This window comes from Polypterus senegalus, chromosome 13 (assembly GCF_016835505.1).
Source record: "Polypterus senegalus isolate Bchr_013 chromosome 13, ASM1683550v1, whole genome shotgun sequence".
Classification (NCBI taxonomy): Eukaryota; Metazoa; Chordata; class Cladistia; order Polypteriformes; family Polypteridae; genus Polypterus; species Polypterus senegalus.
The window spans coordinates 58,361,292-58,373,389 of NC_053166.1; the positions used below are offsets into that span (position 1 = coordinate 58,361,292).

General features: G+C 33.8%; 1 protein-coding gene across 5 annotated transcripts in view; it reads left to right on the top strand.

Annotated features, from left to right (window-relative positions):
- LOC120542166 (protocadherin-1-like) overlaps positions 1-7,386 on the top strand; it is a 367,416-nt gene extending 360,030 nt beyond the window's left edge. For 3 of the 5 annotated variants that reach the window (XM_039774404.1, XM_039774405.1, XM_039774406.1), the window contains exon 5: positions 1,346-7,386. In XM_039774404.1, the coding sequence (XP_039630338.1) occupies positions 1,346-1,731 (386 nt within the window). In that variant the 3' untranslated portion in view covers positions 1,732-7,386. The remainder of the gene's footprint in view (positions 1-1,345) is intronic. The other 2 variants (XM_039774408.1, XM_039774407.1) reach the window with 2 other exon arrangements.
- Positions 7,387-12,098: the final 4,712 nt, after the last annotated feature.

Below are 12,098 nucleotides of genomic sequence, written 5' to 3' on the forward strand. Positions count from 1 at the left end.
TGAGGAAGAAGGCTATTTCCTGTATATGAATTGTGGTTTTTTTTTTCTTCTAACCTAAAGTTTCACTGTTCCTAAACTGAGTCTTGCCTCTGTATGCCTGACTGTAAGATTATTTCATGAATAAATATTACTGCATATTATTTGCCAGTCACCAGGCAAGTTAAACCTGACTGTGGAAATCAGTGCTTGGAAGTTCAGAGCTGCACAAATCAGATAAAGTACAAACTAAAGCAAAGTTATCACTTATGGCAGATCTCTGCAGCAATTTGTAGCTAAGGAAAGAGAAGGTTGAGTTTGAGAGGAAAAAAAGTTTATCTATAGTATATTTCCATTTAGAATTCATTCCATTTGTAATATTCAATTCAAAAACCTTTTCTGTCTGAATTAACATCAAGATTATGAAGAATTGTAGCTTTTTTTAATAATATGATTTTGAAAACACTCTGTTACAAACATATTTAAAGCATTATACAATATTTAAATATATCTTACTAATAAAATACAATTTATTTGGTATTTTTTGGTTACTAAAAATCAAAAGCAGTTTATAACTGTGTGTCTTACATCATACATATTGAAGTATTTTAAACTGGAAATAACTACATTCTGGCAGCCTACATTTGTAGCTACAACATGGGAGCTGGCACTCTTCTTCACTAGACGTGGTAAATATATTAAAGATAAGGATGAAGGGGGAATATAATAAAAGAAATAGGGAACACTGGATGTCTGTGATTTTTAGAAATATATACACCAATGTAATTTATTGTAAATAGCAGACAGAGGCATCTTATCACTTTTGAAAAAACAAGTTAACAGGTGGAGCAGGACTGATCTTTGGAAGAATGTAACCTAGTGCTTCTTTGAATGTTAAAGGAAAAACTTTAAATACTTCTGGGGGTGATGCAGGGGAATGTTGCTATTGATTACAATGAACAAGAATTGTAGGAAACTGATGGTAGAAAATTCCAAATGTATTTTTAATGTTTTGTTTTGTGTGTATTTTTTGCAGAGCACATTTGCTTGTTTTTTTATTTTTCTGCAGACCAAAAACATGGGCTCTATAATAATTGATCATTGTCAGCTTAGTGTGCATTAGTATTTATCTTGTGATGGACTAACCTAAAGTTTGATTAATTTTTGTGTATTTCCGTGATAGGCTCTTTGGTTTACTGCAACCCTTACTGGATTTACGCTGCTTCTGATAAAAGTATGGATGAGTGAAAACCTGATTATGCTGGATATGAAATTTAGTTAACCTTTAAGAAATACAGTATTGCCTAAATAACTGGAGCAAATGTCAAGATAAATTATAACTGATTTGTTTATGATTGTTCTTTTTCAGACTTAAGACCGCTGCCAGATGTTGCCATGACTGGGAACTGTACTAGGGAATGCACTGAATTTGGACATTCTGATGCCTGTTGGATGCCAGGACAGCCTTCCCCAAATCGCAAGACCAAGACCACCCCCAAACTCTCTACCTTTGTGCCTTACCAAGAGAGGGGGAGTCAAGACCGGCTGAGCAATGGAAGCCCACGGCTTATGGAAGAGCGCAATGCTAAGGTTACTAATCTTCGCTTCCTACCCCCATACAGTGCCTTCTCTAGTACTAGCCATGAGCCTGGCAAGGACTCCCCAATGGAAGAAATCCCTCTCACACAAGCCTCTGAATTTCAACAGGCTACTACTCCTTCAGCCCAAAACTCCAAGCGAGAGATTTACCTGTGAAGAAATATTTTTTTCTGTGCCTGCCAGTCACAATATAATGATCATTTTAAAATGGCTATAGAATCCAAAAAAGGAGCTAGCGGAAAATCAGATGTAGGAATGTATGCAGAGCCCTAATTCAATTTTTACATGATTTACGGGAATAAAAAATTAACATGGGAAATTTTTACTTTTTTTTTTTGTAAGAGCAGGACACTATCAGTGCAGTGAGGATTATCTACAAGTTTTTGTTTTCTGTCTTGCTGCTTGGTTTTCTTGACTGTGGACCTGTCATTTCTTCGACAAGTTCGAGAAATTCCAAAGGTGCAATCTGTGTTGTTTTACTATCACCCTGATTTCATACAAATAAATCATTTTGCCTAACAACAAGTCTTTTGAGCAGCAGGAAATGGTAATGATAGGATTTTAAAACTGTACAGTGCTGTAAATACAATCTGGATGGTGTGCACACATCCAGTTACTTTTTTTTTTTCCTCTTATGCTGTAAAGAGCTTCAAAGTTCTAGTTTTTATTTGTGTTACAGCTCAATTAAATTAAAATTACTATTTGTTACCCTCACCCATGTACATAGAGGAACTTACTTCACAAAGAAAAAGTTGTTCACATAATAAGAGAGAAACAAATTCAGGCAGTTGACTGTATTGCATTCATTTAAAATTATTTCAAAATGTGGGAAAGGAGCTGCTGTCACCTTGTGATCTTTGCCCTCTACTCTGTTCAAGTATTCTCTGTTGGAAAAGATGGACTTCGCGTGAGGATGTGTTTTATAAATATTGAATGAAAAAAGGGTCTGTTCAGGTACTTATGTGTCAGCACTGACTTAATATTTGTTTGCTTCTTTCTATTATTTCTTATTCAAGTTGGCAAATGTATGGAGCCAATAATAAGAACGAGAGGTACTGCATTGTGTTTTAATATAATTTGGAGTTTCCTGTATCATTCTCCATTTTGTCTTTAAACTTGGCCTTTCTTCAGATCTATGCTTTAATTACATACAAAAATATCAACACCTTGGTGAACTACTACCTTGTTTTTAAACATCAACCAGTGATTGATTAGCAAAGTACCCAAAAATAATCCAAACAAGTCCATTTATGTATGGTGTAAAATGGTGCATTTCCCTGCATGCTGCTTTCGAATGAAGACTTTACATTACTGTATTAACACCATTCTTTCTCTGTGTTTCTCTAAATCAGGGAGAGGGCTTTTCAGTTGGAGAATTCAAACAGTGCAATTTGCCAAAATTTTAACTGTATCTCGAGACAAATCACCTATACAGCACTTCTGTTTACTGGTGGGGCACAAATGTTGCTGCTGTGGTACCCGAGGCCAGGACGGGGTGGGAGGGTAAATAGTGAGGTTTACAAATTCTCTTTTAAGTAACTACATGTATGGATAGGGCCTGGTATTATTCAAAAGCACGGTCATGAACGTGTGTGGTGGAGATAGTATGTACAATTAATATGTTGTTCTCACTTTTATGTCTTCTATATCAATTATTTTGGAGATAATATTTGTAAATACGGTTGTAATGTTAAAACGACTTATTTTAGATAAAAACAAGAAACAGTGCACTTACTACTGTATCCCAACGGTGTTGCCACTATTGCTCGATCTCAAGATCCGGAAAACTGCATTGTCATATAATTTCCATTTGAAACAAGTTTCAGGTCCAGTTTCCGTTTCCAATATAACAACAGAGTTAAAACTGAGTAGTAAAAAATAATGAATATATAACAGGTTTTCAGAAAGAATATCATATAACCTATTCAAATATAGGAAAAGTGATGAGGCAGGGCAGAATTTGTAAGAAAGGACGAAAACAAAGAAAAGGTGTTGCGTAAATCACTTTCTGACATGATACTTGTAATAGGAAACATGTTAAGACTGTTGTCAGCATTAGTTGCAAAAAATAACTCACTTGAATGATTTATCGCAAAATCTGTTTCATCTTTAAATTATCTTCTTTATCTGCCAGAAAGACAATCAATTTAGATAAGCCAATTAAATGTCCAGGCATGGATATAAAAAAGCACATCCCCACACTTTTTTCAGCCACTTACAGGCTTGTTAAAAAAAAAAAACAACACCCTTACTGTAAAGTAGTTTAACACTGTCTATGTTCAACACTACTGAACAGTATTTAGGACGCTTCTCAGTTGAGCCATGGTGCTTGTGGTTTTCAGTCTCTGCTTCAAGAGTATTAACTGACTGAAATTGGTTAACCGATCGATCTCCTTTTATTTCAATCCAATGTGACAATACCAGCCTATTGGAGGAAAAACCGATGAATTATTGAATGCACACGCTGTATATCCTCTACCCACACCACACTTCATTCCTTTACAAACTTTTTACAAACTTTTAGTGAAGTATAGAATGGGTTTTCTACTGGACAAAGAATTGCTTAGACAGCATGTCTGCTATGGTGTTGAAAATCATTTTGTAAAATGCTGGTTTCTATTTCATTAGAATTATCCACAAATAGGCATATTTTAGGGGCAGGGGATGTATGAGTCAGCCAGACTACAATATCCAAAACTGAACAGCTTTTCCAAAATGTTGTGCCATTTTTTAAATAACAGATTAGAATTTTTATAAGAGTGATTTAGATGCAATCAGATTAAAAGTGGTTTGTGATTTGCTTGTGATCTTGTCTGTGCTGTCTTTAGTGCTCTGTTTTCACAGTGTGTGTGTGTGGGGGGGGCACGTGCTGATCATTCACTTTATACTGAAACTAATAACAAGCAACCGACAAAACAAAGTAAACCGGTAACAGCAGGTTGTGACGTACATGAGGAGAGAACGGTAGCTCCTGATTCTTCGTACCACAGAGAAATATACATAAAATATGCTTTAAATTGGGTAAAAACAACACTGCTTTCAAAAGACAAACCTGGCTAAATACTTAAATGATCTATTTAGACACAGTTAAAGGCATGTAAAGGACAAATCCTTGATTTGTGCAAAGAGAATATTTTATTTTTTTAAATATATATAAACTGATATCAGTAACTGCTTTGTTTTTCATTTTTATTGTTAGTATTTTTGGATTAGCTTTTAGTCCCACTTGTAATATTCTTTGATTTTTTTTTTTTTTATATTATTACATCCCAGGGTTGCTTTGTAAATGATGATGTTTTTCAGAAATGATACCGGTGTCTTTATTTGACATTGATGCACCTTGATAGATCTGTCACCTCAACATTAAACAATTTCCTTTTGCATGAAAATATTCTGTAATTTGTCCTCTTCAGCATTTATAGAAGACATGACAGCAGATGGCTCTGTACCATACTTAATTAAAAAATGCAAAAATTTAAATGCTCATTTGGTTGTTTTTTCTCACTCATTTACCTTGCTGAAATAAACAACTTTATTTGAAAAAAATTTTTTAGCCTTTATCTGAAAAACACTTTACCTCTAAATGTTCCAGTCTTACATCCTACAAAAATAAGATGTACTGTTAGATAAAACTGAGTGAATGAATCGTAGCTGGAGACAACGGGTGCTGGACTCTAGTTTCCCTGTGCTATGCCCCCTCACTCCTCCACTGTTATCTTTTACCATGGGGCACATTTCTTATAATAACGCTATAATACATACACATTGGGGTTTACGATTAATACATAGAAATCAAACTTTCCTTACAAATAAGAGGTAATACAAATACTGAATATAGTACCTAACAATAGTATACCATTAGAATAAGGCAGGGACAGACTAGGTACAGTAAAGTAATCCTGGCCTTTGTTATTAGTGAGACAGCTGGTATGTCTCTAGTAAAACAAAATATCAGTTAATAAAACTCAGTAATGCATTTACATAAATGATAGCTCTATTTCTTGAAATATTCCTAACATATATAGATAAAAAACAGCTTTGTTGTTTAGAAGAACCAACAAGTGCCAGATGCTACAGGTTTTCTCAGCTAACTAATACATCATTTTGGTAGTCGTGTGTCATTTTTTACAGCATGTTCATATGCATTGTGACTATGTCTTTGGTGTGGGACAAATTACTAATTTTTGTGGGATTTGTATGAAGAAAAAAAAATTTTAAGAAAATGTTCTAATTAAAACATCATAACTGTTGATATTTTTAAGTATATACACTTCCTATCATGCACATTTTAGCAATTTCTGTGTTGGAGAAAAATACATCAAGCAAGGTCTTTATAGGCGCACATTTTTAGCATATTGTACCTGTTTTATCTTTGTATCTTGTCTTGTTTAAAGAGACATAAATTACATATGGTAAGGGAATGCCTCCATTTTCCTAATCGTGATTGGGCATGTTTGGCTTAAAGCAAACCTCCGAATTTTCTACAACAGTTTCAGCTAAATTGACTTTCTACGTAAACAGTTGTTATGTTCTCGTTGTGTTCGTTTATTTCTGCCACATACCAGGTGTTGAGTGTGGGTCCCTGGCTCATGAATAGAAGAAAAAATAACATAGTTACTAGACTTTAATAACGCTGGCAGTAATATCCTGAGCTGCAGTCTGAGCCAAAGTTCTTCCGAGCTCACATATGCCTAAAATGGGGAAGAAATCTCAGGTACAGAATGATGTAGTTTACATGTATATTAAATTCACACCAGAAAGCAGAAAACATACTGTTATATTTCATCTGCAGTATATGGAAGGAGCCTGTAAAAAGCTTCTTAGTCCATTATTTGTATATAAAATAGACTCCCATCCAAGTTCTGTCTGACCACAGAGATCTAAATTATGAAACCAAGAGGAGAATAATTTCCAAAACAAAAAAAAATACTGAAGGTCACATTTTTTAAAGAGTCTGGCTTGAGAGTTTAGAAATACAGCAACTTGATTGCGTACAAATAAACCTTTTCTCATTTCCATCCCATTGTGCAAAAGCTTCTTTAGCATGAACAAAAGTAAATTTTATTTTTGTTTTGTTGGTTTCTTTATTGTCAAAAATGATGCTGTTATATGCATATACGTGTAAACCTGTCCTTTTTTCACATAGATAAAATGGTTCTGGGTTTGTAAATTAAAAAATCTGCATAAAAAGGCAGTCAGTTTTTTTTTTCCCCCTAAAATTAGTTTAACACTGAGCAGGTGAATATTTTATGTACAGTATTTTTAAAAGTGCTCAATGTATGTGTATGTAAATGTACACACCGACAGATACTCAATACCTACCCTTTCTGGTGATACAGGATTTGTGTGTGAGCATACCTATACTGTAAAACATAATGGAAATAACCTAGTGGAGATAACATGCAAAAAGTGTTCTTCGGCTTGCACATGAAATAAAGCATGTTTTAAACATCCGAAAAGGGCTAAACTAAGCCAAATTTAGTTAGTCAATCTACATGTATTTGCAAAATGAAATATCATTTTGAGGACAATAAAGATCTTGGAACACTTGTTCAGCATGCTTTTAAATATACAGTATGCCCTTGTAAAAAATATGAAGATATACAAAAATTCAAGCTCAGGAGTGTTATTTTATTTTGTTACTTAAGTGTATTGCGTTCATTTTGCTTGGCTACAAAAATAAAACGTTTATTTTTCTTTCTTATACCACTTCTTGAGTTGTCTGTTGCATCAAAGTAGTTATTTAGCACCATCTGGAAGATTATTTAACTTAGAACTACATTATAATTATTAAAGAATGGAACAATATTTAAAAAAAAAAATGAAGAATCCATATTTTGTGCAAGTTGTTTATTTAATGACACCTATCTGAAAATGTATAGTATACGACATATCAGTGTGATGTGACAAAACTCCCTTAAAAAGACTATATACTGTATCTATCTATATATATATATATATATATATATATATATATCTATATATATATATATATATATATATATATACTATATATGATATATAAAAAAAACCTGACTGCCTTATTAGAAAAACTTTGCAGAACATAAAATTTGTAGCTTAATTGTTGGTTCTATTTATATAGGAATAAAATGCTTGTGATGCCTTGTTTTTTGTACAGTTTTATGTACATGCAAGTGTAGCTTTTATATGACTTAAAATACTATGGCAAATTGAAATATGTAAACTATTTTTAAGATAGGGATCAATAGGGTGTGATTGAACAGATTCTTGTTACGTTTGTGTGAACGGAGCCATGGAACATGTTTCCTATAATTATTCACTCGCTTCCTGTCTTTAAAGATTTTTTGCAAGCAGTGACCTCCCAAATCCTTGATTTCTTTCTGTCTCCTATTTTTTTCTTCCCTTTGTTTCATTTTGTTCTGATCAGTATAAGCATGTTGGAATAAAACTAATCGTGGTCTTTTATTTTTGCTGAGCAAATCAAACAGAGAATCTCTTGTAATTAGCCCTTCTTCCTTAAAGCTTTACAATAAAAAATTAAAAAATAAAAATGGTATTCGGTGTGTTATTTGTACATATCGTATGAAAAAAATCTCACAGTTTAGAACATTGGTTGTCAAGTTCAGTCAAGGGTACCAAGCCCAACTTGCTGCAGGTTTCCTTCTCCACCGACTTCTACTTTCAATTGGACATTTTCTACAATTGGAAATCTGACATTTACCAATATTTCTGCGTTTTGGTATCAATTCAGAAATTACAAAACTGGATTTACTAAACTTAACTGGAATGTAGCTTGTATTGATGTATGCTACCTGGGGTGATTTTTGTTACCTTGTCATCTTCATTATCATGGTTTTTCATCCCATTTTTCCAGGTGTTCTTGTTACGTAAACTGTTATTTTCTAATAAACATGCTAGTTTGTCTAACACTAGTAGTTGCCGCCTTTCAGCACTCCACGTTGTCTACAACACCGATCTCTAAACGTCGCTATTAGGAGGCAGTTAAGGGAGTAAGCGCCACAGAAAATGGTAAATTAGTAGGAAAATTACAAAAAAAAAAAAAAAAAACAGATTGAAGAAGGACAATCCTGAATGGAGTGTTGGTTCATCATTAAGGCATTCTTATGCGTAAAAAGTTAAAAATTTAAGTGTGCATTTTAGAGGTGAGAGTCACTCTGAGCTGCTTCTCTCCTTTGTGTCCTGAGATGTCACCGCTCAATCCATTTCTCCTGAACCTGTAACAGGACATTAGAATTAAGGTATCATCACAGATGACAGACCAAACAATAGGCCTTTTTGAGGTACATTATCGATAACCTAGAGATGTGCTGGTTGGACGACCAGTTCACTAAGTGTGGTTAATTGTTAACCTTGTCTTTATTTTCAAATTGCTAGGTTTATTTTTCCTGGAATCTGGATTGACTGGAATTATGCTTTTCTTTTTTTCAGTCTAGGCTAAGAAGAACTTGACACTTTTATAATTTAGCGTTTATTTATTAATATTTGGAAATGTAATGTGCAAAATAATCAACCTGTGGAAAAATACACACATTTTTCAATATACAGTACATGTATGTTTTCACTGGGTTCTTCAGTTTCTTCTCAAAGAAGCACAGCATGAAACAAAATGAACAGAATAAGCAGTTGTTTTGATTAGACGATGCATTTTCTTTTGCATTCACCATTATTGATTTAAATGTGGAGATGGTGTGGTTGCCTTAATATTGACATGAATATAATATAGGAACATGAAGGCCTTATGGCTAAAAGAACAGTGTTCCTCCCACATTAGTTACGTTTATTACTGAAGGTCTGCATCTTTTTACCTCAGTGTGTGCTTCTGAGTATATGGATTAATAAGCTCCCCAATATAACATAGCCTATGCCATTTTTCATTTTCATTTACAAAAGAAGAACCAATGTTATCCAATCATATTTTTTTGTTCTAGCTCTGATATTTACTGTAATATTTTAAATAAACTGTAAAATAATTATTGAGTGACTGGAACAGCCAGACAATAAAACATTAAAAGTCAATTCTGCTGGAACCTCAACCTGTAGCTGTAAAAGGAAGGAATGAAGGAATTTTAGCACAGAGTTCAAAGGTTTTTAATAAAGGCAAAAGTAATATCCCGATTATCTCTGCAAGCCAATTTAGGTACACCCCAGCATGGATACAAACCATTCTCTCATTTTGGTCGGGCAGATGGTAATGGCTATCCAGGAAGTGTATCTGGCTTCAAAATTGGTGGAATCAATCATTTTCTCTACCAGATTTAGTTATGTTCCCAAATGCTTATTATTATTATTATGATTATAATTATTATTCCCTACTATCACTAGTCTTGTGCCACTAACAAAATCATTTCACATGGCCCACTCCAATTATTTTATATTATTTCGTTGTACCCTCGTTCCAGATCATAAAAGCATTCTTCCTAAAATCCTTCATTCTCACTTTCAAACCCATGCCTGCAGATGGAAATTTAGTCCATTACTGGTAAGTAAGTAGTAAGTCTGAGGCCACTTATCAGATAGACCAGTAGTCCTCGAGTTCAGATCTGGTGTTCGACTGTGGCTGCAGGCTTTTATTCCAACCATTTTCACAAATCAATGAGTCACTTGTATGTCTCTTTGAACTAATTGTTTAATTAACTGACCTTTTTTCTTGTCTTATTTTGCAAGTTTTTTAGTATAATTTACACTTAGGAAATATATTTGCCACAATTTTAAACACTTAAATTCTTTTACCTTATTCTTTTTATTAACCCTCCTTTTTCTGTGGCATTTGCTCCTTTAACTGTATCAACTGTAAATACAATGAAAACCACATGAAAAGTTAATGACCAAACTAAAAGAAGTGGGAATTCAAAGTGTGGTGTCGTAGGAGGGTACAAAATTGACTTAAACACAAGAAGTAAAGAGTGAGGGGAACTTTTTCAGAATTAGGTGATGTTAAAAGTGGTGTCCCTCTAGGATCAGTGATGGGGCAATTGCTGTTTTTTAATATACTGTACATAAAAGACCTAAACGAGAAAATAATTAATAAGCTTGTTAAGTTTGCAGATAACACAACATTAGGTGAAATTGCAGATAATGCAGAATCAGCTAAATTGTTACAGAAGGACCTGGACAGCGTACAGACTTGGGCAGATTTGTGGCAGATTAAATTTATTGTAAGTAAATGTAAGGCATTATATACAGGAAGTAGAAAGGTTAAGATTAGAATTCTCAATGGGAGGCTTGAAACTTAAAAACTTACTTCATGAGAAGGATTTAGGAGTCATAGTGGACTCATCATTATCTACATCAAGGCAATGTACAGAAACAGTCAACAAGGCTAATAGCATATTATGATATATGGAGGGCAAGTCAAGCAAGGTTATGCTTAAATTATACAACACACTAGTGAGGAGGCCTTACCTGAAATTCTGTGTACAGTTTTGGTGTCCATATTACAAAAAAGGCATAGCAGCACTAAAGAGTGTCCAGAGATAAGTGGCCAAACTGATTCTGAGACTGAGCGGCATGAGCTATGAGGAGCTGAATACATACTTAACCATACAAACATATCTTACTGTGTATTTATTTAATCATTTTTGTGACATGGTAGCACTTTTGTGGCACTTTTTAACTGCAAATTGAATAACCAAGCTGCACTCCGAACCCCGGGAAACCGATATGATAACCTGCATAAAATATCACTCATGCTCTTGTCATATAATGTATTCATCCTTCTTAAATATTTCAAAGCTTTTTATTTGGTTTATGCTAAAAACAAAATAAATAATCCAAGCAGTCCATCAACTACCTTAATTCTATTTTGAGGTGTAAACATTCAAAGAAAGTAACTGTTCAAAGAAAGAATTTATTCAACATTAACATTATTTCAGGACTGCTGTAATTACAGAATTTAAAATTTCTTAAAACATCGCCATGTGATCAAGTGATGTCAGTACTACTTTTATTCTGCATTTTAGGGTTACATAGGGTTATAAATTTACAGGTTTATAGGGCAATTGTCGCTTGTGCTGAGTACACTGAAATTCTTATTCGCTCAACAACATTTATTTATATTGCACATTTTCATACAAATAATGTAGCTCAAAATGCTTTACATTATGAAGAAAAGAGAGAAAAAAGACAAAGTAAGAATTAAAATAAGACAACACTAATTAACATAGAATAAGAGTAAGGTCCGATGGCCAGGGAGGATAGAAAAACAAAAAAAACTCCAGACGGCTGGAGAGAAAAAAATAAAATCTGCAGGGGTTCCAGACCATGAGACCACCCAGCCCCCTCTGGATCAGATCATCATGCCAGTCTATAGCAGCAACAAATACCTTGTCCAATAGTTTTAGAGGTATATTGAGATTAAATATAGTGAGAGTAAATACAGGGAGCACAGTCGAGCCCACACAAGCGTACAATGTGCTAAATCTAAATAGAGACAATAAAATAGACTTTAAATATTAAGCAATTAAACACCCCTAACAAACGATTAATGACGATGCTAGTGTTATTTTAATTTATCTAGCATA